Source organism: Leptinotarsa decemlineata, unplaced genomic scaffold (genome assembly GCF_025532065.1).
Source record: "Leptinotarsa decemlineata unplaced genomic scaffold, Ldec_3_MD MMD2_tig00001064_RagTag_RagTag, whole genome shotgun sequence".
Taxonomy (NCBI): domain Eukaryota; kingdom Metazoa; phylum Arthropoda; class Insecta; order Coleoptera; family Chrysomelidae; genus Leptinotarsa; species Leptinotarsa decemlineata.
Window position 1 is genome coordinate 5,527,253 of NW_027412558.1, and position 26,606 is coordinate 5,553,858.

The 26,606-nt window shown below is 36.1% G+C and overlaps 1 protein-coding gene across 3 annotated transcripts in view; it reads right to left on the reverse strand.

The window, feature by feature from the left end:
* The window catches only part of tinc (transmembrane protein tincar), a 252,546-nt gene that overhangs the window by 106,408 nt on the left and 119,532 nt on the right, over positions 1-26,606 (reverse strand). For all 3 annotated transcript variants that reach the window (XM_074175557.1, XM_023162041.2, XM_023162040.2), the window contains exon 3: positions 16,276-16,394. In XM_074175557.1, coding sequence (XP_074031658.1) covers positions 16,276-16,394 — 119 coding nt within the window. The remainder of the gene's footprint in view (positions 1-16,275; positions 16,395-26,606) is intronic.

Below are 26,606 nucleotides of genomic sequence, written 5' to 3' on the forward strand. Positions count from 1 at the left end.
AACTTACAGGAAAGTATCTATCATCTATGGATACTCAAAATGTAATTTGAAATAAGTATGTTCTGACGTTTATAATGATAACTTTTTCAACTAGCTCGTAATGTTAAAAGTGAAAACTCAATAAGTAGAAATAAAAGGCGTATTCAATGAACTAAAACACAATGAGAACTTCATCCACCTGTCTGTAATATATCAAATCACAAATCTCTTCCGACTAATGTTTATGTATGTCCAAGTGATGTACTCTCACGTTCACCGTCAAGTTGTCCAAAGGAATTGTTAAAATCATGCGTAACTCATCTGTTGCATAAGCCGGAGTCACACCTTTTCGATTTTATCTCGTAAATCCTTTCATACTTCCTTTCAGCTGCTGGTAAATTCGCATGTACAAAATGCGTGTGAACACTTAGCAGCACGCATGTAAGCTGTTTGTGTATAATTGTCACTCTCACGAAATCTCAAATCGCTGCATTAGTGTCACAGGTGTTGATTATTCATTCAAAAACATGTTCAACTTCCAAAACTTGGCATGGAGGAATCAAACAGCTGGTGTGTAGTTGCATAAATTTCAGAAGTTGAAACAACGTAGGAGATGAGTCGACCATAGATTGGCCGTATCGCATGTACATGTACACTTATGGCTACATTGCCTAATTTATTTGGAGGTTCAATATACGTCTACTACAAGAACAGTAAACGACAATATGGTTTAAACTTTCGCGGCTGATGTTTTCAGTGTCATTATTTTTCGAGTTTGAAAGAAGTAGACATTTGAAATTTCATCCTGACATTTCGCTGGCGCGAGTGGCTAACTTCTTCAGAGGTTTAACCATCATGGCTTGCTGTCCGATGACAGTCATCGTACAACAAGCCATGATGGTTAGGCCATGATGGAGAACAGAAAACGTTTATATATTATGTGGCAGAAACTACCATACAGTTATAATGTATCTTATACTCTTTCACTGTTCATTACAACTGATTAGATATTATGCGAACTGTTGAATTAGCATGTTTGGCTGTATTACAGGCAGCCGCTCAGAGCAGCCATTATTTCCAATAAGCCTCTACTAGATTCTAAGGTATCCTAATGTGTTGAATTATTCAGCCTCTTCGTCAAATGTCTCAAAATCTCCAACATTCCTTCCATGCTCCAAACTATCGATGTTGTAAGTGATGTTCGTGTCTCCAATCAGACAAATGGATCTTTTCTGAATAGAATCTAGCAGCTTCAGGGAATGCCTGGGAGGGGCGGAGCTCCATACATGTGGACAATATTATAAAGAAGGTCTGATTAGAGCTTTATAAAGCATTAAAAGTTGCTGAGGTTTATACACTTTCCTGGTTCGGAACAGTGTTCCAAGCTATTGAAAAGCAGACATGGCAATTCCAGAGACATGATTTTACCAAAACGTTGGTGTCCATGTGTCCATTTTAACCCCCAACAAACTTATCGAAGCAGAAAGCAGACTTCTCCGTCCTGACATTATTATATCTGGTTCGAAGACATTCATTTTCTTGGAGAAAACCGATGCCTAGGTTTTTGTGGCATTGAATTGAACCTGGTTACTTTCACCCCAATTCGAAAGAAACTGTATATCCTCATCAAGATATACAACCCCCTGCTGCCGGTGAAGATGGGCATCCGCAGTCGACGTCTCGGAATCCAAATGGAATGACGAGATAAGTGTGCTGTCGTCAGCAGAGAAATAAATTGGATTCTTGGTTTTTTTCAATAAGTTGTTGATATAACAACAAAAAGAGGGTTAGAGACATTATGGATCCCTGGGGAACACCAGCGTTGATGATAAAAGTATTTGAGGGATATCTATCGACGCCCCCTTGCAAGGAACGTTCCTTTAGGAAGCTGGATAGCCATACACAAAAATGATTTGACAAGCTATAGCATCGAAGTTTGGCCAGTGAACTCTCATGCCACACACGGTCAAAGGCCTTAAAAATATCAAGCGTAACAGCGCAAGGAGTATTTCACAGTACCCATCAGTATCGTTCAGGGTATCTTTGATAGTTGAAGAGTTTCTTGCAAAATAGACCTCAACTTCATTCAAAGTTGATCTGAAAATGAAAAATTTACAAAATAAATAGCAAAATACCACTGTTTCATTACTTCATTCACAAAGAGGTAGCCCCAAGGGAATCGGTTTGAATTTTTCATAGAACTTGAAAATGGACTCCACATATTCACAACCACAAAAGCAGCATTTCCTCCAATATAACCTAGAATGTTAGATACGCCATTGACTGAAAAACCTTTGGGTTTGAAACCGAAAACAATCTTTTGGTAAGTACGAATAGTTACCAAAACCCTGCTCACCTTCGTCTCATTGATATAGTGACATCTTCAGGATTCACAAGACAACTGGTGGATCCTCAAGAAATCAAATAATCTGTATGGACACGTGACGATTCGTGATCCCATCTGAAATCTATGTTGAAATACACAGTGGGTTAGAACGCATTGGTATCGTATTTCGATGGATGAATTCCAAAATCCATGAACAGCTTAGAGATTGGTCGACACGACTATGATTCAAGTCCAGAAAAACCAACATCGAGTTGAGGTGGATGTCAGGTTACAAGGTGATAAAAATAAAAAGGGGAACTGATGGAGGGAGTCAATCGTTCTGTCTCTGGACTTGAAGTTTCTTGTCGACTTTCGAAAAGGCCCATCAAGAAATAATGTTCTCATTGGGATAAAATGCCAGAACAATAAGCAGAAAGAACGATCAGTCCATTGCCAAATGAAGCTCAACAAAGGGAGCTGAACATCTTCCGGGGTTAGACGAGAAAAACGTGAAGTGGGTAATATAGCTTCTTGGATCTGCCCATTGGGTTGCAGTCACTGCTACTGTACCGCCGAAGCTGCAAACAAATGGTCATCACAGAACTCTGATCTGTAGAATGCTCATGTTTTCTAATGTTAAACAACAGTGATCTGGGATATCAAAGAAGGTCCTCCAGAAAACAGCAGCAGTTACAGTTACAGTACTCCAAAGTTCGAATAGGATATGATTAGGTACAAAGGATTTTATAGGTTAGGTTAGGTTAGGTTAGGTTAGGTTAGGTACTGAGAGTCATGAAACCTTGCAACTCGTTGAAATGAGTCCCTATTTTACGATACGATTGATTCCTTCGTTGTTTTTTGATTTCTCCTTTCAGAATACAAGAAAGTTCAAGTCAAGGAGAAAACGCAAGGGTTCACTCACCCTGTAGCCCTCATCAGAGTATCATCTGCCTGCAAAATTGCTATTCAAATTTCTGCCATTACCCCCGTCATGTGCTGGAACCAAATTGAAATCTCGCGCTGGTGGAATTTTTACCACATTACTTGAACGGCATCAGAGTTATTATTACGAAGTAGGCGCGCCATCTTGCTGAAACCGTCACCAAGATGCGGATGTAATATGACTGCGCTTAACATATCTAAATTATTCATAAAGTTTTGCAAATCAACAGCGAGCATTCGAGCCTTCGTGCGAGCATAGCAAACCGCTACGATCACAGTTTAGATAGCGATACACACCACCGCAATGTTGTCATGGAGAGTAGCCGTATGGCAGTTTAGCATGCGACCCGCATGTTTTGACCATCTTTCCTGCATATCGATTCGGCAGGATCGGCACGTTTGCGGGATTATTCGGCGTGGATGAGGCCGTCGTGTACATGCGATAATTGAATAGCGATGCTTCCGCACATGAATTTAGTGTGCCAGTTCATGCTTGACAGAAGTATTTATTACTCGTGCAATATTGATGATAGTGGGGATTGCAGGATGGACAGTCTAAAGAATTTGATGACAAATATTGTCTATAAGTATAATCCTACACTCTTTCTTCAACGCTGCAATTCCTTTCTTTTATTTCATGCACTGTGTGTTAGGTTGAGTTCAGGTCAAAAGTGAGTGTGTCCACCACAACCTGCAAGGGTTTATTATGGCTCACACTTTCTCACACTCGACCAAATAAGCCCAGTTTCTCAACGAAGCTAATTAATTCGTATGGTGAGTGGTCTTTCAGGTCAGATGGTGAGAGTACGGCTCTGTCAAACTCTGAAAACCTGATTTGGTTCCCAGCACGGCAGGCATAAAGTATATGCTCTACTGTTTCACCATTTTCCAAACAGAGGTGACACACACTGTCTTCCGACAGTCCGAGTCTATGCATATGATGATTCAAATGACAGTGACCTGTGGGAAGGCCTGTTAGATATCGTAGTTCATCCCTACTGTAGTCCAACAACTATTTGGTTTCAAGCTTCGGAGGGTGAATGAACGCCTTGTTGTGATCCAACCCTGAAAGATTCTGCTAGAAGTCCATAAATCTTCTTGCCATCCAGATGTTCGTTTGGCAAAGCCTAAAGCGATGCAAATGACAGGTTTTGGTCCGATGAAGCTGCTTGCAGCACCCTCCTTTGCAAGGAAGTCAGCAGTCTCATTTCCTTCCAGGCCAGTATGGCCAAGAGTCCAGATCAGAGACTGTCCGAGAATATTTTTATTGACTTGTGTATGAGGAGGGATTGTTCCAATCTCTCCGGTTGATGTCTCTGTCCTGGATCTGCAACTGAAAACACCTGCACCAGAACCTGAAGGTGTTTTTGATCCATCTGTGAACCAACAACTATTTGCTTTTAATATTTCCTTCTCCCGTAGGATCTAGTCCTCTCTACTCGAGAACAGTACTTTATTAGGCAGTTCGTAGTTGACAGTTGGAAGTATAAAGTCAGAGGTCATTTCCAGAATGCTGTGACTGTTGTACTCTGCATTTAATTGATTTGTGCAATTGCCAATTTGCAAAAGTTTACATGCAGTCCATCTAGCCTCTCTCTCCAGAAAAATGTGGAGAGGAGGTAGATCTAGAAGGATCTCCATGGCCGCCGATGGTGTGGTACTGATGTCACCAATGATGGCCAGACAGGCCTGTCTATGTGAGCCAGAGAACTTCGTCTGAGCCGTTTCTGTAAAGCCTTCCACCATTAGGTAATCATACCATAAGTGATCATTGGTCCGACATAAATCCAATGTATTTTTTTTTTGAGCTATACTCCAAGTTTAACCACAACTCCTTCGACATGTCCATAGGGACAGCCTAGCTTTGTGAAAAACTTTTTGAGCGTTCCAGGTGAGTGTTTTATCATGGTGGTGAAATATCTTGGCATTGTTTCGAAATATTTCACCTCCGCTCCTGTGCCCATGAATGATTTATGCACAGTGTGTACATAAATCATTTATGATCACAGAATGGAAAGAGTGATTTAAGCCAACTGTATCAAAAATATCTGTTTTTTTTATCGACTGACATGCTAGTTTTTGCCACAATTAACAATGAAAACTACACCGAGAAGAGACAGCAAATTGGTAGATCCAAATATGATAGTACTCGTCAGAACTGTAATCCGAAGCAAAGGGAGAAAACTATATGTCAATTACCAAGGAAAAATGAATGAAACCATAAAAAAAAATTAACTTCTGAAATGATCCCATACAAACGATTCGTGTGGGTCAATTAACCAAGCAGAAGCAGCAACAAATAATGGGTCTTAAATGACATGGGGCTACAAAACCTTCCTGAGAAAACTGGCATTGATATATCTAGTAACCTTTATTTAAGTTATAGGTCACAGTAAAATGGAGAGAAATGAAGAAAATGATGTATTCATGAAGGAGGAAACCAATATTTCAATATTTTCATCCAATCCAGTAGGGACTTGATCAACTAAGGAATCACTGGAATAGAGTGTCAAGACCTCAGATTCTATAGGGACTCTTAAGCCAGTATCCTTCGAGGTATAACCTCCGTAAAATAGTTAGCTTCAGTGTCAAAGAAACGCACAAGTTACAGAAAACTTATCTTGTGATTGCCTCGCTATGATTTGCAAAAGGCTCAGATCAGCTTACACACATATAAGGTTGCAGCTACATTTCTACCATATTCCCAAAACTCGAAAAAAAGTGGAAATTCGATCTTACCATGGACATTTGCGCTGCGGCTTCATTTCAACCACGAACCACTTTTTAATAAAAAGAGATAATTGATTGGTAAATGATTCTTTGATTATGTTGTTCGTGAATGTCAAAAAGGTGAAGTCGGTCAATCACCACATTTATGGATGTGTGCATGGAACACGCCCATTCAGACCATCTTTTATTCGCGAAAAAAAATCGACTTTATACTTATGATAGAAACTACCTTGCACTGATGATGGCCAAACAGCCCGAAACCGGTCTGCAAGTGTGTTCCAATAATTGAAAATCTATTGCGGCAGTTGTATCGCCAACAGCATATGCAGGAATAACTTCATGGCATTAGCCAGGGGAGTAGTTGTTTTGTGATAGGTATCAGTCCATTAACCTACAGTGTAGGGAGTTGAGACTGGCTAGATGGTTTGTAAGTACGCCCACTGACTGTATGTGAAAAAAAATGCTAATTCAGTACAATGTTCTTCTTCAATAATTGTGTACCTACTGTATTAGTTTATATTATCCAGCTGATGATCTCATGCGTTTGATGCTTTATCAATATTAATGTTTAGAGCAACATTTATTCTAATCGTTTATTCTAACGATAGAAACTCTCTTCTGGACCATCAATCAACAGGAATATTTCACTTTCAGCTATAGAAAGGTCAGGAATTCGATGAGAAAGTGGATCCCTCCGTTATGCATTCATAAATCGTTAGGAGCCTGAAGTTTCAGTGTGAACATATTTTGATATATTGGTTTTTGTTACTTTGAAATATGAAGAAAAATCCTTGATGCTCTCTGAAATTTCTGACTTGTGCATGAATAAATAAATCACTTCGATGATTTATTGGGATGAACTGAAATATTCTCACGAAAAATTAGAGGAGTGAAGATAAATATTTTTCATTTTCTGAAGTTTCGATATAAATCCATATTATGAGTCTTGATTAACTATTATTCCATCCTGTACAATAGATAAATCCCCATTCCACAGCTGCTATGTTCCCAAATATATTCCTCTTGCAATTCATCTTTCTAGTTTCACTGCAAATAATATTTCACCCACTACACAGGTATTTATTTCCCGGGGATTCAGATTTATGGTACTCATTTGTTTTTCATAGAGTTCTAACATTATCCTTCTCGTGCATATGGCTCGGTTGCACTCCAACGTTATCTATAATTCATGGCCGTCAATATCATAAAACAAAATTGAAGTCTACATGTTTTACGCCATTGTCAATAAAATTCAAAAAGAATCCCTAACGTGTCCTGTTTGATAAAACAGCGAGATGACTTCGATCCCATAAATTGACTTTGACTTGTAATTGCATTGAACGATTTGAAATTAATGGTCCAATATAGAAAATGTTCCATTATTGGAGAGAGAGATAAGTTTTATGTCAGAATGTAAATTTTGTTATGACTAATCGTGAAACTTTTATAGGAAATATTGTGAAGATTTAATGTGTTCAGTTTTCATTTCTACACTGAGTTGAAATTGTTGGCACAATCTTTTGGTTGGTTTCCGGGTTTTGCTGTGGTCTTCTTTGGTTACAATCTCCAAACGTTTCATATCAATTGATATGTCAAGAAGAGTACTTCGACCAGGCAATTGAAGATGACTGCCGCAGTTGAAGTTGAAAAGTTTGGAGATTGTAACCAGAGAAGACCACAGCACCGAATTGGAATTTGCACCAATTTCATTTCAGTTGGCACCAATTTAATTTCGGAGAGAATAAATAATGGTTCATATCTATCTCCTGTCATAGTATCTGGAATGGAAATAAGCTGTGTACAATGACCATGCATTACTGATCCTCCTTGGTATGGAACGACTTCTCTAGCAAAAAATAGTATTTCTTGTCTCCCTGGCCATCTCCAAAATCTGTGTCGCCGACTATCATTAACCAAACCAAATGTGGTTTCGTCCGAAAAAAAGACATTCGCCACTGAGCTTAAAGCCGGTCTCTGTGTTCCTGTGTCCACTGTAGACGAGCGGCAATGTGTCTGGGAATTAGCCTGGGTACTTTTGATGGCCTCCTGGATTGCAAATTGGCTCTAACAAGTCTCCGCCGTATTGTGGTACTGGAAATCATTCGACCAGACATTCTTCTGTTCTGTTAGATACCGATCTTCTCTTGCATTAGTTACTCTAGGACGTCCAGTTTCCCCTCTCCAGTCAACGATATTAGTTTCCTGGTACAAAGGCACTATTCGGGTGACTGACGCGCGGGGATTCCTTAGTCTATCCGCGATTTGATGATTCGGCAGACCCTCATCATGTAAAGCCACTTTCCTTGCTCTATGAAACACTGAAATTCTATTGCCATGCATAATTGCAAAGAAGAACTCAACAATCACTTGAACATTCTGAATCGATATGAACCACTTTTCAAACATCGGTATCTAAAATTAGAGGAAGTTGTTTTTGCATGTGTATTTATGCACGATATGTTCAACACGTTTCTTTGATATCTATAGAGCCACAGCTATCTTGATCAACTTCACTTCACGGTCATCCAAAATTGTTTTGTGGACTTTTTTCGATGTTTTCGTCGGTAACAGGCCTCTTTGGGGGGTCCACTGTGTGCAGCGTCCTCGTTGCTCGTTTCACTTCGTTCAAACTCAGCAAACCACTTCTCAGCGGTTGATTTTGCCAATCCTTGACTTCAATATTTTTTTCTGCCAAAAAGCAATGCTTTATTAACACAAGAAATTCCTTTCATTTATTTTCTTCAAACTAACAGAAGTTGCTTCACTCAAAATGTTCTATCCCACAAACTATTAGTCCAAGAGCTGTGAAATTTGTACACGTGTCTTTTGAACGTTACTGGAAATCATATTGATTTAATACTAGTTTGAGTTAGTCTACGAATTTTTCAGGTCACCTAATATCTATACTTTGATACAATTGACGCAGGAAATTGTGAAAGTTATCACAAATAAAATTATATGCTCATGAAATTGGCTTATTAGCCAAAGACCAGATTCTTTCTGAAACTACAAATAATTCAATTTCACAAATATGGATTCTCAGATTTCATGTCATTTTCTTCGAGGTCCGAAACAATTAATTGAGATTTGGTTGTATCCAATTTCAGATGATTTGCTGATATACCAAATTCATTCCAAAGTATATTTCTACACTGAAATAGAGTGAATACATTTTCATAAATCAACGCATCAAAACATTTCAATTACTGATGTTATTTACCAACATTCCTGTTCGATATTGTGTTTGTATATCCTATTCAAAACTCAAGACTTCACCCTGTATAGTTATCACTTTGACCTGTAGGATCTGAACGTTAGCAAAGTCCCTTTGTGCATAATTGAATAGCGATACCTCCGCATATCCGCGTATCAACAGAATCAGTGGGTTTCGATGCTATTATGCTTACTCAGACGAGAATTGAATATTGTTGTTCGAAGTTGCACATGAGGTTGGTGTATTATGGCATTGAATTGCGGGTGTCTTAGTTGAATCAACCTTTGTCTTGTTGTGCTTATTGTTATTCACAGTCAAGATAAAATGATCTATCTAACCAGTCCCAATGGAAAATGGAATTATGCAGGCTCAGTGGGAAAAATAAACAGACATTTGTTGTTTTACGGGTTCAGAAATCAATCATTTATACCAGAGGTCTCCAAACTTTGAAGCCTTCGGGCCATAATGATTTTTTCAGTTTGTCCCAAGGGCCAATTTCTGTCCTTAACTATATTTCTAGTCTAGGATAGTCGCAAAGTATGTGACCTAAGCAAACTTACGCTTTTTTGGCATTTAAATTATTATTGTGTATTGTGACACTTAACGACATCTAGTGGCGAGTAGTTGTACTAAGTACTATCTTTTTCAGCTACCCGCTAGGTGGCATTAGTCGTAATTGAATATTTGGATTTACCGCGTTGGTTCGAGAAAGTTCTGGTTCTAGCTAGTGTATTCCGATCACCTCGAGATGGCAGTAATAATTGCATATAAAAAGACTAGCGGCGCAACTGCGAGTTGGTCTGCGTAGGAAAGGCGAAGGAAGCGAAACTGTCTATTGTGAAATAAAGTAACACCCGTCAATAAAAGTATTTTGATTTGACTTATTGTTTTTATGTGTGATTTGTTAGTATGGAAAAGAAGCGAAAAATCGACGGTGAATGCAGAACGTTCCAAGAAAAATGGAACTTTCAGTATTTTGTGATTGAGTCCAGTAATAAGGCGCTATGTTTAATTTGAAATGAAACCATAGCTGTTCTCAAAGACTATAACATTGAACGACACTATGAATCGAAACATCTTCAAAGTTACTCCAATATTGAACAAGAGTCTGCAACTCGCGCCAGCTTTCGGCAGAGCCGTACTCTTAACATCTGACCTGAAAGACCACTCACTATGCAAACTAATTGGCTTCGTTGAGAAGCTAGGTTTATTTAGTCGAGTGTTTATAGGTATGAGCCACAATAAATCCTTGCGGATTGCGGTGGAGGGTCGAACAGACCCACTCACTTTGAACCTAACCTAACTTAACCTAACATAACCCAACCGTCAGGTAAAATAAATTTTTATTCATGAAAGTCGGTACCACTGACATTCTCCTTCATTTCAAAAAGAAAATCATGGGGTTACCTTCATGTTACTGTAAGTTCTTCAAATTCACTTAACTTTGATAATAGTTTGATTCATTCCAGTGTAGTTCTCATTTTCTCCATCTCAATATATAAAATGAAATACACTTCAAACATGAATCTCACTGATAGTTTGCGAGATTGCTAATTATCAGCAACCGATCAGTTGTTTGTGTATGTATACATTAGGATATTATGTGCTGTCTTCTTTCACAAATGCTATTAGCTATAAGCATCACGAACCGATTTCCTTCATTAGTTCATGATATATTCTGGTTCAAAGATCTCATATGCCTCAACCGAATATTCAATTCCTAGTCGTATTCCCATCTGCCCTGATTAAATCCTTTGATGGATGTGTGTATGCGTAATCAATATCGGTTCTGATATTAGCTGGAATACAACACACGTGTCATCGAAAGGAAGTCTACAGAAAACAAATCTGAGATATTATTCACAAAATATCTGGGAGAGTAGACAATTTTCAGTTTGATGTGTAGTAATCCGAAAAAACTCAGTGACCAGGATGTTGTTTATTCAAGCCATGTTTACACGGTGCCAGTTGAGGAGTTAATTATCGGAGCCAGTTGCGTGAATGTCTGAGGCCAGTCCAATTGAATGAAAACTTGTCCACACGGCGACCCACAGAAAAAATCAACCAGTAAGTCTACTTCCGCTACTTCATTTCCAAAATTTACGAAGTCCTCGATGACCTCGAACCAAAGTGCGAAGCCAATTTCGTTCTTTTACCATATAAAAACGAAATTTAAGGATATTATAGAAGATTTTGTGGTAAGTTACTTTTTCCGTACTACAAAAACTGAAAACAGTAATAACAACAGCGAATAAACTAAACACAATATCAATTTACGACTTTTATTATAACTAACCCGATGTCCGTGGACCGTCGAATCCTTCGATACTACAGCACTGAAAGCATTGGATGAGAATCTCATCCTAAGAGAGGTTAAAGGTCACCGGCAACTCGGGCGGATCACGTTGCAAGAGAGCCAACTGGTTGTATTCTTCTACTGTGGCGAAACTATTGCCACGGCAGTTGGTGGCGAATAATGGCGGTGTCCTCATCGCCTGTTGTGTGTCGTGATTAATTGAGAGTAATGTGTGACGATCTTTGTCGTGAATGTATCGCTGAGGCTTGCGAAGTTCTCGAAGGAGAGTTGAATAAAGAGAGGAGTGGTAGAAGAAATGGCTATTGAAAAGAGACAGTCACGGAACTTCATCGCAATTATTATAGAGTTACGAATGGAGGATCCATTGGAATATAAAGCTTGTTCAAAGATGAGTCTGGAGAGTTTTGACGAACTATTGCAGCTTGTTGAAAGTAAACTATCTGAGCAAGACACAATAATGAAGGAAGCACTGTCTCCTAAGTTGAAATCAGAAGTGACACTATCGTCACTCCATTTAGGAGTCATAGTTTTTCACGACAGTTCAAAATGAACAATGAAACTTACACACGTAGACGTCTCGACTGACAAAGGCAAACTTGCCCTAAATGAGATATCTACTGCCCCACGTTCACACGGCGCCAACTGCCAAGACAACTACCGTGATAGAGTGGTAGGGGGCGTTACTGACGCTCAGTCAATTGTCCTTTGTCTACAGCTGAATTTCAGGACAACTGGCAGAGCAGTTGGCACGCCAATCGGCCAAAGGTTTTTACACGTAGCCAATAGTTTTGTATTAGTAAGATGGGCTCTGCCAATTGTCTCCTCAACTGGTATCGTGTAAACGGGGCTTTATACGTGACTGTTGAAAAAATAAGTTGAATATTCAAATTTCGTAAGCTACGTACATTCGATTAGCGATTTGTTTATTTTTTTATGTAGGTACACTGGTTTCAAACATCTGTTCGCAGTTTTAGCTGTTCACCATGTTCGGTTTGTTGGTTAGAGGCATAAAAGTTAGAGATATTTTGGGTGCTTTCGAAATAAATGGATCAAAGAATATGCATCGAGTTTTGTGAATGAAATTGGAATTGAGTGTTCAGAAACACTCGAAATCTTGACAGTGGCATACGGCGATTGTACTCAGAGTACTTCTTCAGAAGAAGAGCACTTCGATATCCACTCACACCGGGATTTTTTCCCGAAAACTATAAAAACAACACTATAAAACACTATAAAAAGTTTCAAAGGAAGACACATCATGTAGACTCCTAACAAAACGAAAGTATGTTAGAATTTTAATCTACTACTGCCAATTCAAAAAAAAATCTTGCTAGAAAAAGTATACGAAAAATTACCATTTATCATTGGCACATTATGATTTCATATATTTTCATAAAGCGAATCAGCGTTATCTATTGATTTCGACACTAGTTTTTTGTTTGAAAGCTCATGCAAATTTCCATTGCTATTGAAAAATTCGCAGTCACAAAGTTTTAGTACCATTGATTGGGGAGGAATCTGTATGGGGTTATCTATGGGGTAATCCATCTTTTTCAACGAAAATCTAAAATATATTTTGTTGTTGCTACACCTATTAGCCATATAAATTAGGTTAAGGTTATTGCCTAGTGAGCCATATCTATAACAATAACCAACTGAGCAGAAAGGAATGCAAGAGCCTTGTAAATTCATTGCTCTGTTAATTCTTATTGACTGATTTAATTTTCATTGATGTCATGCTTGAAATCTTTTACGCTTGATACAAGTTACCTATAACTTTTCCTTCACACATAATATGCTAATATTCAAGCTCATTTTTGAGTGCATTCTAAGAAATACTAACCTTTTGAAATTGAAGGTCTTTCGGACAAAAAGTTTATTGACGAATCTGGTACACATTTTTGTGGACTGTACTTCGCTTATTCTATGCTGAACATCATAATTTTCATTCTTGTCGGTAAGGTTCACTTTGAATAGTTTCAAAGAGAAAAGTAGAACGTCAATGTTTTTACGTACAATAAAGATAATTTTTCGAATCTTCATCTTTTTCTTAGCAAATCTACTAATATTCAAAAGGGTGAAATTGAACCATCCAAGTAATCTGAATTCTTCGGTCTGTGAAACCGAACATGCGTAACATGTTCCTTGTAGCGAGCTAATATAGTCCGTTTGGTTTAGCCAACATATTTCGTAAATGCCAGACTTTTTTTTCCAACGTCTTATCTTTTAAACGGCCCAACAGTTGTTGAAGCGACGTACAACGTGCATTTTTGAAATCCAGTCTTATATTAAATTTTGTGAATGTTCATACCAACACACTCGTGTATTTGGGTTCGTATGGAAGCCCTATGTATTTTGAATCTACCTCTTTTCGAAAAGTCGAGGCATTACGAATATACTCTCCAGATTTTTGTTTTCTAACTATTTATTCACTGTTTGATGGATACTTGTTGCTTTCAGCCACCTCCCTTACAACTTTTTCCTCAATCTCATACCTTTGTTTGCTCAAGAGAATTATGAGCAGTCTATGGACAGGAAATTATAGTCCCGCCATTTTTTTAAGGGCAATTATGGGAGCTGTCAGTGAAATACGTGAAAGTGCTCGTATTCTATCTATTTACATTTATATACATCAGATAATTTCAGACCAATTTCTCTCATTCCTTTTTAGGAAAAATATTCGAGATAATTTTGAATATTTGTTTATTCATGTACTTTGAGAAATTCAAATTTCTTCATGAAAATCAGTTTGAATTTCGGAAGAATACCTCCACCATAAACGCTGTAGCCAAAGCAGTTGAAAACATAGTAGAAGGGTTTGAAGACGGTAGGAAATCTGTACTGAATCAATTTGACTCAACAAATGCATTTTGAATGTGTAAATCATAATTTGCTATTAGAAAACTTGAATCTATACGGCCTAAGAGGTATAGCCCTAGCTCTCTTTGACTCGTACCTTCAAGGTAGAAGACTGTCAATGTGCTAAATGGTATCACGTCAGAAACAGTAGCAATGAAATATGGGGTAACGCAGGGCTCTGTGCTCGGGCCCCTCCTATTTATCATTTACGTAATTAACTTATTTTATTATTCAGTTCATTCAACCTGTATCATGTTCACAGTTTGAAACTCAACGCTAGCTAAACAAATCATATGACGTTTTCTTCACAAGTACCAATGAACCTACAAAACTTTTAGGAATTTTTCTAGATCCCTCTCTGAATTGGACGTTTCACATCGAGAGGCTCTGCTCCAAACTTTCAAGCTCCATTTTTATTCTGAGACAACTGAAAAATATAATAAGTTCTGACACACTAATGAATATCTACTATGCTTTTTTTCACTCTCATATGTCCTATGGAGTAATTTTATGGGTTAATGCATCCGTCTCTGTCAAAGTATTTAGGCTTCAAAAAAAAGCTATCCGAATTATTGCTAATGTTGCCTTCAGAGACCATTGTAAACCTTCATTCCAGAAATTCAAAGTCATGACACTACCTTCTCTTTATATTTTCCACTGAGTACTAGAAATTCATAGTAGAAAAAATAAACTGCGTATAAATTCAAACTTTCATGAATATAACACCCGCGGTGCTGGGCATCTCAGACCACAGAGATTTAGATTAAATAAATCTGCTAATAATTCTCTAGATATTGCTCTCTACAATAAATAACCATCCAGTTGGAAGATTCTAGATATGATTTGCTCCGAAAAATAATTAAAAAGATTTTTTTCAGAAAATGGGTTTTATTCAATTCGTGAGTATATGGACACACCTGTCAGCGATACGTGTAGTTGTAGTAATACCTGAAATAGTAGGAGTACTAGTTTATGTATATATGTGTATTGTCTGTATGTATATATGCATATATATGTGTGTATATACGTATAAATGGGTGTATATATATATATATATATATATATATATATATATATAAGTATATATATATATATATATATATATATATATATATATATATATATACAAATGTACATTTTTTTGGATCTGCTACAAAAATACATTGTATTTACGTAGTTTCATAAAGTTATCTATCTATATATTCAAGACCCTTGTTGACATTTTCAATAACTAGTACATCCTGGAATGGTACTTCTTCGGTATTTCATACCTAAATTTTATACTTGCAAATATGTTGTTGAGGCAAAGAATCACATTCTCTACCTTACTCCTCTTTGCATAAAAAATGGCAAATACATCATTCACGTGTCGGATCCAGGTTCGTGGAAAGTAATCCAACTCTTCCCTTGCTTTCATTTCAAATCTGCTCATGAATAGATTAGCCATGAAAGGAGACAACGGGTTTCCCATTGCAGTATCCTCATATTACCGATAAAAACAGTTGGCGAACTGGAAGCAATTCTGTTCCATGCAAATTTTGGTAAGCCGGATGTACTCTTTGAATACTCCACCATTAAAAAAATGTAGGGAATAGTCACCAATATAGAGTAAATACATAACAAATTTGAGTTATTAAAAAACAGGTAGTTTAGTATACGAACAATAACAGGTAGTAGTCAGGCTACTAGCATAAAAAATACTAAAATAGTAGTAAAATTTAGTCAAAATGATCATCTGAGGACGCTTACTTGGTAAGCGAAATGCGCGTCAAGAGACCGTAATTTATTTCTGGTGAAAATTGTTTCAAACTTATCATGACAATAATCTACCACATGTTTACTGATTCTTCACAGACGATCATAAACTCTCGTAGCGTACTTCATCTAAAAAGCAGTTTTTAAACTCACCTTCAGGATTGCCACGTACATAAAGACGGGCAACAGCAAAATCGCGGCTCCGGTTAATCCCAAGCTGCAGTTTAGCTCCAGATAAGGTAAACCACCTGGCCACGAAAGTAGGGAATAACCTGCAAAAGACATTTCGTTTTAGCGTGATATAAACAATTAAGTTTAGTCACATTCAGCTTCTAGATAGCACTGCAACATTTAACCTGGATTTATCCGGGAACACGAAGAGGAAGGAATTATTCCGTAATATGTTTTGATATCTTGCTTTCCCAATTTCAAGGTATTGTTTCTTCGAATGGGTGAAATTGGAGATTATAATGATTCAGCAAAAACACATTCATAAGCCCAATACTAGACATCCTGATCTCCAAATGGATCAATTCGAAGGGAGTATTTATTGTATATTATATGTTCTAGAATGGAATGATGACAAACGGTAAGGACGGCGATACTAACTAGTAAGTAAGTAATATATTCATTTTAATGTCATTTTCAATCATTTAGTCACATGATTTGATTTTCCTGCGATTTACAATTAAAATAATCTTATCATAGAACTATGTATTCGATACTCTGTAGCCATCTAAGCTAGGCTTGTATGGTGGCTGTTACAGACTGATATTGGTTGTGTTATATAGTATACTAGTTGTTGCCCGCGTAGAATTTGGTAGTTGTAGTACTAATTAGTACTATGTTGATATATCGCTGCTGTTTCAATGTTTTGACAGAATCAGCATATAACGCTGGCGTGCGCAGCGTTATAGAACAGTGCTTTCAAAAAAATATTCTACAGCGCCATCTAGTGGCGAGTACAGAGAAATTAATAGCCTGAAAACCTTCTCTATGAAAAATTACTTATAAATGTCAAGTTTCATCACGATCGGTTGAGCGATGCAGAAGTTTATCACTTACCAACCAACCAACCAACCAACAAACATCCATTTTTATATATTAGATAATAAAATAAATACATAAAAGCTAAGATAGGTCGTTTATATTACTGTCTACCTTACTAGGTTTAAAACCGCAGTTGGAGAATGATGACTAGAGGGTGGTAGTAAGAAGAAAGAGAGAAAGCAGGTAATTTACCTGAAACATTTTCAAAGAAATCCTGCAATTGATCATAATGATTTCTGATGAAAACTTTCAGTTCCTTCTTTAGTTTACAGTAATTATTAATATTCTTCATATAGAGTGGTAGCTTATTGTATAATTTCGGGCCAAAATAAGTTACTTTCTGGTTATGACTCAATCTACAGCGTGGTATTATAATTCTTGGAGGTCATTCGCGTACTCAGCGATACCTCTAATTCTGTTGGTCATGTCCTAGATATATTCATCTGCCAGATTATACAACTCAAAAGACATTTATTAGCTAACTGACAGTTCTGTTTTTATATTTTTGTTTTAATATGGATTCACAAATTATATTATATAAGTACATATTTGTAAATGCCACTGTTACTCCCTATTCTGTAATTGGGTTCATCTTGTAGAATAGTGTATGAAATAAATGAATAAATAAATAAATTATAAATATAATGATGTTAATGGAGTTACTACAAATCCATGATAACATTGATAATCGTATAATTTGCTGACTTTGAACAAACCACTTTATTCGTAGAGTAACTCTGTAGAATATCTCCTATCCTTCTTCAAGGTGATTTTGATCAGTGTGTTTTGTATCACATCAAGATTATGTTCTTCATCTGGTTTCATCCGGCTAAAACGCTTTATCAGACTATTGAAACCTAATGGTTGTAAATGAAGAGTTGAATAAATTCCAGTGTGAGACATTCGAAAGAGTTTTACGTTCTACTCTCAACAGAAAAAATCAATGAAACCAGTATATTTCGCATGTAAAATCTTTTGTGGTGATATACATATTTCCAAATTTCATTTCCAGCCAAATTCACGGGCACACTAATAACACGGATATGGCGACCCCGCCTATTGGCTATCGAGACTGTATCAACTCAATTTTCCAGTTCAACGAATGCAGCTTTGGGAATATCAGCTCCCGTCTTCTCCCGAAACTTGACTCGATACGCCACTTTCCGAAAACGCATATTCTCAGCTCGATTAATCTTGTTAGGTCCCATTTTGAATCGGGTCAAGCAAGTTCCGTCAAGTTGATGAATGGATGTCTTACTGCGGTTTTCCGCTTGAAAAGCAGCAGAAGCGGCAATGTATGATTTTCATTTGTTTTCCAAAGTCTGGCGCTGTGTAAATTGGTCAGGAAATGTTATTATACACTGGTTTATAATATAGGGTAGGACTACGGAGAAGGCGACATCTAGGTTTGATAATTCGAATGTCAAACACAAGGTACAATGATTATTGTCATTAGTAACCGTAGTACACTAATATTCAATTTTTATATTCTTCTATACATATTGTAGATACACTGAAGGTGTTGTTCAGAGTGCCAGATAACGGAGAATCACAAAATGTATCAATCTACAGGTTTTCCGAAGATATGACACCGAGAAAAAATATTAACGAACGGTAATAACAGAATAAAGTTCTAACAAACTAGTTAATTTCAGAAAGGTTGTGTTCCAGTAGAATTCTTTCAAATCCTTTCTTTTCGGACCTGAATAGGACCATTGGACCTGAAAGTGGAATCCAGGAAAACTCAACGGCTGCATGGTGGAAACCACTTCATACTCCAATGAAGGTAAAATTACTTGCGGCGTCTTACAAGGTTCGTTACTGAGCCCACTTTCATTTTTAATTTACATTAATGACCTATCGTCTATCAACATCCAAGAAAAATTTACTTCATTTGCTGCTGATACGACAATTGTATGGCATGCTCCTAACAATCATACGTTGTATGAAGTTATTGAGAATGACATCACGAAAGTGAAAGACTTGTTTGACTCAAATGTCTTGAGCTTGAATGTATCAAAAAGAAAAGTAGTGTCCTATCGTTGCCAGATTCCAGCCGTACGTCTAAATAATAATCAAATTGACAACGAACCAACTTCTAAATTCCTTGGCTTGCTCATTGACAATAATTTAAAATTCAATAAACATGAAGATACTTTGAAATCTAAGCTCTCCTTTGGATTTTATGCAATACAAGTAACTGCATTTGAGTTCGGAGTTGCAATAGCTAGAATGGTTTATCATTCCTTTTTAGAATCTCATCTTCATTATGGTATTTGTTTTTGGGGTGTGTGTTCTACCACATGCCTTCAATCAGTATTACTGATACAAAAAGGTGCAATACGATGCATATTCAAAGCCAAGCCTAGGGACTCTTGTCGGCCTCTTTTTGCCTCTAAAAGAATCCTAACTGTGGTCTCCTTATTTGAATGTGAGACAATCTGCCTTCTCTTTGAAAATAGGAACTTGTTCAACAACTTGGACGAGCCAATGTATCAAACCAGGCAAAGATTCAGCTTCAGTTAAAGATTCCATTATTTACAACGGTCTCAAAATGTTCAATCACCTTCCTCAAGCTATAAGAAACATAAATGACCTTAGAGCTCTTAAGAAAGAGTTGAAATACTTGCTTTCTGTGAGACCTTATTATAGCTCAACATGATTCTACGATGATAATTTTAATTGAATATGACTAACTGTAATATCTACGGTATTTCATTGATTTGATTCAAATTAGTTAAAATTGATTTATTTAATTTCATTGACCATGTTCTAATAGCCTGAGCCTTTGTATTAGGTTATTGTTATTTACTTTTAGTGATTTTACTGTTGCGATAGTTTTGTGATTTCATTTATATGTTATTTATATTTCGCACAAAGCTTTGTCAATGAGAATTTATTCTTCAGACAATAAAGTATATTTGAATTGAATTGAATATCTGATTTCCATTGATTAAATTTGGTCAGAACAGTGACAGTGGTCAAAACTGTGAGGATAATGCATAAGTAGGCCCTGAGAGTCACATATAATTCAAGAATAATGACACCCAGATGCTGATTCCATGGCTGTCACTTTCATCGCTGTTGGGAAGAATAGTTTTATCACTGTGATACTTTTTTTGGTGGCCTAGCCTTCATTTTTTTATCATTTCATCGGTTGGAAGAAAATAATCACAGTACATACCATTTTCTAATTGGAAATCGAGACACCTACTGTGAAGGACACATGTTTCTCAAATTTCCCACTCACGTTTCCGTCAACTGACAGAATCTACTAATTTCAGTCATTCTAGTTATTCTGTTCGGTATTTACTCTGCTCGTAAATTATCAGTTCGAAGTCCTGCCATTCACAATTAAATTCCCCAACAGAAGCAGGTCGATATATCTAGTAGGAATTAACAAGGCTTTCAAAGTGCGAGTAAATTCTCCATCCGAACCGAAGTCAAAGTTTGAGCTTCGCCTATCTCATTGTAATCTCCAGATAATTTATACTCTCTCATCCTTTATCCAAGGTATGTCCCAGCTGACATGGATGCTTTTATACTGCATCAATATTTGAATAGCATCCAGTTTTACGACCTTATCGGAGTTTTTAATATTTTATTCGTTGACTAAGGTAGCGAAGTATTTTTATTCAACTTTGTAGAGTGTCGTTTCTGTCGATATGGTTTCCATGGCGTTGTATTATCGGCTGTATGGCTATGAAAATGTTTTTTGAGATACTTGACATTGATCCAGGAGCCCGTCAATGGGGAATCTCCGTTATTTTATAAAAGCTGGAAGTTTCTCAGCGCATTGCCCAAACATAGTTCGGGAACAATGGGCTACTATGAGGTTTGGATCTTCGAGGTGGCAAAGCTGTAAAAACACTTCAACTGCTACCCTCAACCTCTGTACTTACGTTAGTAAGTCGAAGCTGTAATTTATATGGAATAAAGTTTTCGTGAAAACAACCATTCTGTATCCAACCAACATCTCATGTGGTATACTCAAATATGTTGGTTCTTCACATAAACGTAACTGGTGTTAAGATATGTCTCAATATGTTTTCATATGTTGTTTATTGCGTAAGTTACAGCGAGGTTCCTGAACAGTTGGGTTGTTGTTGACTCTACTCTTCTATTGAAGTATTGTCCTTCATTTGAAAGTCATTGTTTTTCCGATTATTGCATGTTTATCTGTTTGTACAGAAATAAATTTATTCTGTGTTTTGTGTCTTCAATGTGTATTATTCATTTTCATACTCTATTTTGGAAGGAGTTTTGCTGGAATTCGTTGTTGACAAGAACATAGAGAGTGTATTAAAGGAAAAATTAACAACAAAATCCAAATAACTATATCTCATTCTCTCCTCGGCTGAGGAAACTTTCCTAATAACGTAAAAATCTCCATTCTTCAAAAGCTAGCCATCAGTATGATTTCGAGCACTGGTTTCAGATATTTCTGTCGTCCCATTTTCGAAAAATTGGGATTAATGGCGGTAACGTCTAGTACATTCAGTAATGTCTACTAGAAATACATGACAATAAGCGTGAACTTGGTAAACAGTTCAATAAACATAATATGAGAGCAGTCAATCTCATAATACCAATTCTGTAGAATTCATCAAAAATTTGATTATACAATATACTATACAATTGCTATCTTCAGTTGGAAACCTCCATAGCATAAATTGCTACACAAACAATCAAAAAGAGAAATTTGAATTTAGGTAAAATAAATTGCTGACTCTCTTCACGTCGGGAACATGTGACGTTGTCAATTGTGTGCCAGTGGCGGTTCGTTCGTTTGCTCACCTTATCGTTCTCGCCTTGAGCGTAACAAAATATGAATATTTTTATTTGAATGCCGATCATTCAAAAACGAAGAAGTTAATGATTTTCTTTAAGATAATTTCATGATAAACAATGAAGGTAATAACTCTTTCTATCTCAACTTCAATACATATTCTATACATTTTGAATTCTTGAGAAACGGTGACTTTTGTGAAAACAGGACAGAGTTTGACAATAAAACGAAACTCATTATATTTCACTATTGATGATTCCCAAGATACTGAGAGAATCAGTTCTGAGAATTAAATAATTAGTGATGAGTTAAATCGTCTTTGATGAGTGATGTGATTTGCTATTCGTAGATTTTCAATTTATATACAATGTCTGTCAAATCTCATCTAATTTAGGTTTTGCTAATGCAACCTCATTCCAGTCACTCGTTCTGTAGTTAGCAATCATTAGAATTCTGAAGAAATATCCAGTCTCCTGGAGTCTTCATTCATAATAACGCAAAACAAGGAATGAATACATCGAAGGATTTCGTTCTGAATAGTTTCTGCCTAAGGACTTTTCATGCGATATGTTCAGCTTTTTTATAAATATTTTCAGTGGAAAATTGTTCCCAATCTCTGAAATACAAAGCTTGTTTGAAAATAATATCTGAAGAGAAAATTTATTATAGCATTCACCGAAAATATCAAGATGATACTTTAATGAACGGTAAACATAAATTTCATTCGACTTATTTTTACATTGAACTAACGATAAAATAGAGGATATTCATTTTACCGAATTTGAGAAGGAAAGTGAGATTCAATAATAAATCATCTGGTGGATGAACCAAACCATTTGGAGAAAATAGAGGAAGTTCTTCAAATTTAACTGTTGTCAATCTTATGAAGTCAATAGTAACGTTTTATGAAACGAAGAACAATATTCAATGTATCAATTCAATCCACTTCAATTCTATGTCTTTAAAATTGGTCAGTTGAATTTAAGCACCAGCTAAGAAGGGTTGAAAATTTTGTTGCTTCTCAGTATGACTTAAGGCAGGTCTAGATACTGAGTCTAAAACTGACATATAGTATATGGACTTCATGAGTGGATCTATGCAAAGTTTTTTATAAGATAGATGTTTGAACTCCACTCGGAGAAATTTGAATAGATTGACATCAAAGATGGTTTTCACAAGGTATTAAAATGTGTACATGAGAAAATCTTGGCGTTCCTCAAAGATCTATTCTGAACTAAACTTTTATATCGATTCCGAATTTGAATAGTGAATCGAACTGGTCTGCAGAAGACAACTTGCGTCATTGGGATATGATGATTAATTTTGAAAAGTGAGAAACTGGTCAATAATTATATGGAAATCATAAATGAATTGATATGAATTATTCATCAGCAACTCTGGTATTCGAATTTTGTTTGAGATCCCTCTCCATCTCACTACGCAATATTTTTCTTTATGCAGAAGCACTGTAGAAAGCTCGAGAGTGATGTAAAAATCACTGTAATCACATTTTGTGATAACCTACTTGGGTTCTATCTGAGGAAACAATTGTTTTAAGGAATTTTTCCGAAGTTTTTCAATGTCATCTGATTTTCCTGAATCAAACTTCATTAGTAATAGATATTTTCTCTCATTACTCCTGGAGACATGTTTCTTTTCTTCAAGAAGTTGATATTATTAGAAAAAGTCTTTTTGAGGTTCGTTTCCAACTGACATCTACCTCTTCTTCTATAATTCCTCTAACATCTGAATTCCTGTTTGAAACGACTTCCTACGTCTTCTTATTAGACAAAACAGGAGGTTTCCTTAGCAAACAGATTAACAGCTCATTCTGAAGTTTCCAAATGTGGTTAACCGATTGTTACAATGCTTCGGGATCTCCTAATTCTTCGTACAATGGGAATTAGTTGCCGTCACAATGATACCTATGAATCCTCGAACTGACTGAATATCTACGAACAACAATAGAACAGAATAATGTTTTTGTTGGAAAATAAGGGTAGGTGATGTGGGTTTCAGTTTTTACTATGTGAACTGTACCAAAGAACATTCGATTTGTTGTTACCCTGAGTTTTTATCAATCACTCACCTATGTAGGTTATTTTGAGAAGAAAATGAATTTTTTTTTACTTTGACCACATCACAATGTATGGAAACGGAGATCATTTTTGAACTGGAGAAATGAAAATTGTATAAAAAACGTGTTTAATCATTTCGTGTCTCTTTAGAAATTACAAGACTTCACCTCCAAGAATTCAAGACTGCTCCAATTCAAAAGTTTTTTGAATATGTAATCGAACAATACTATTATACTCTCGAACCACTATGAGATAAGGTATCTCTCAAATTTTTTGAAAGTTCGAAAGATTCAGAGAATCAACGTGATGTAAATTCGTAAAATTTGTCAACTTGGGTATTTGTCTTCAATAGTTATTTCAGATGTGGCATGGTTCACCTCAAAAAACAATCTGTACAAAAAAAAAATACAGGATATCATGTATGTTCACAAATAACGAGTAAAATGTATTGTTGAAATTGACATTCCGATCGAATTCCACGGGTGTTTTTCCTAATTTTACGTCATTTTATATGTAACTTCGATTTTTTATTGTTTCTCCCCCAAAATGAATGAATCTCATTTCAGGAACATGTTTATTGAACGAATTTGCAAGAAATCGATTCAAAACCAAAATACGAGTATTCTGAAACTGGCATAAACACATATAAATATAGTTCAGCTCAATCAGGTGCAAAAACCTTATCCCCCTTTCATTCATGAATATTGAGGACTGAAATATTCACAAAAACTAGTGAAATACTCAAACTTTACGACGTCATAAAAATGACGCACGCGGGTGATAAAATCACGGCTCTTGGAAAAAATCCATATCTTCATCAATTCTGAACCAATTTTCATAGTAATTATAGTAATAAATGCGGTTATGAAATTGACTCGAGAAAAAACTCAATTATTTTCAAAGTTCTTTTTGAAATTTTGCAGAGGGCTTCCCGTACACCCAAAATGGAAAGTTATTTTGAAAATTAAAGGTATTTCTCATTACAAATTGAGAGGACAGTAAATTTGACAATGAAATCAAGTTTTTGACCGCACAGTTCGGACGTAATTAAAACTTCACCACTGGTTCAATTTCCAAAAAATAAAATTAATCTCTTCATAGTGCTATCTGTTTACTGGAACCAAACAACTATGTTAAAATACCTTGTGAATTCACTTCAAAAACAATATACTTTTCAGGCGAAATTGTGGTTTGAAAAATTCAAAAAGTCGATGTTTTTTTTCAAAGATAGGGAAATTCAGGTCTCGTTAAAAAACACCAGAATCAACTCGTTCCAGGGTGCCTCTAGTACGTCAATTCTACAGATATTTTGGTCCATATCTGCGAACATTAGCAATATCTCCCGAAAAAAACAATTTCTCGCATTTTTTTTCAAGTACCGGGCACTGAAAGACATATTCACGCAAAGCTTCAGCCCTATAGGTGCAAATATCCTCAATTTCTGAAGTTTCGAATTTTTAATTGCTCATATTCGGCTAAGTTTTGACCAGATTTGGATTTTAAATTTCGCAAAATGACCGTCTCAATAAGTTCTATAAACCAAATTTACCAAATCCCATAGGTTAAATCATAACAACATCATTACATTCTGCTTTTTAGATATCAGGCTTGTGTTGAGCGAAACAAAAAACAAAAGCACCACAAGAAAAACAATCCAATATTTTGTATAAATTGAACTGTGGAAGCTGTTACAAATGATATGTTGGTAAAAACCAGACGGTATCCTGAAACACGAGTTTCAGAACACATGAGCGACTCTAAGAAACTGAATATGGACACACTCTTGATTTTGATTATCCAACTATTCTACATGTTCAACCATATTTATCAAAAAGACTTTTGAGCGAAATGATACATATCCTCAAATGCGATAGTGTTAACACTAGAAGAGATGTCGATGGCCTTAATACTGCATATTTCAATTTGATACGTAAAATACCTGAATAATTTAAACTTTTTTCATTCTTTTTCTTTCTGTCATTGATTGAAAAACAGACACCACCTTATCAGAATCACAGATAGAGCTAATCGTTTGTTTCATGCCGTTTTGTGTTGGTGTTGTCTTGGAAATTCGTTGTTGCAATGTTCTTTATTTTTATTTTTTAAATATGTTTCAATTATGTCTGATGGTTTTTAAAATAGTAATATTATCAACACAAAAAACCTTATTTTTGGTAAGTAATTTAATTAGGAACTCAATATTTCTTCTGAAATTGAAACGATTATAATCGTATAAGTTTCGTGGAAGTTATATTTGTGAAAATTCGTTATTACAGAGCCCTGAAGAAGAATTTAATTGAATTCGAAACGTCGGCAAAAATACAATTTCTTTTTTTAATTTATCCTGTTATCCAACCAACCCCTTTTTCAGATTAATTATTATTTGCATTTATCAAGCGACACATGATATTACTCTTTTGAAATGATTTCCATAAAGAATTTGCTTAGAAAGTCAACTCGAATAAAATCAACTTTTATCACGAAGTTGAATATCGTGTATTCTGCGAGGAAAAGATTTATTGAACAAGACAGGAATATACAAGAGTTTAAAGCACTTCTGCAGGAAC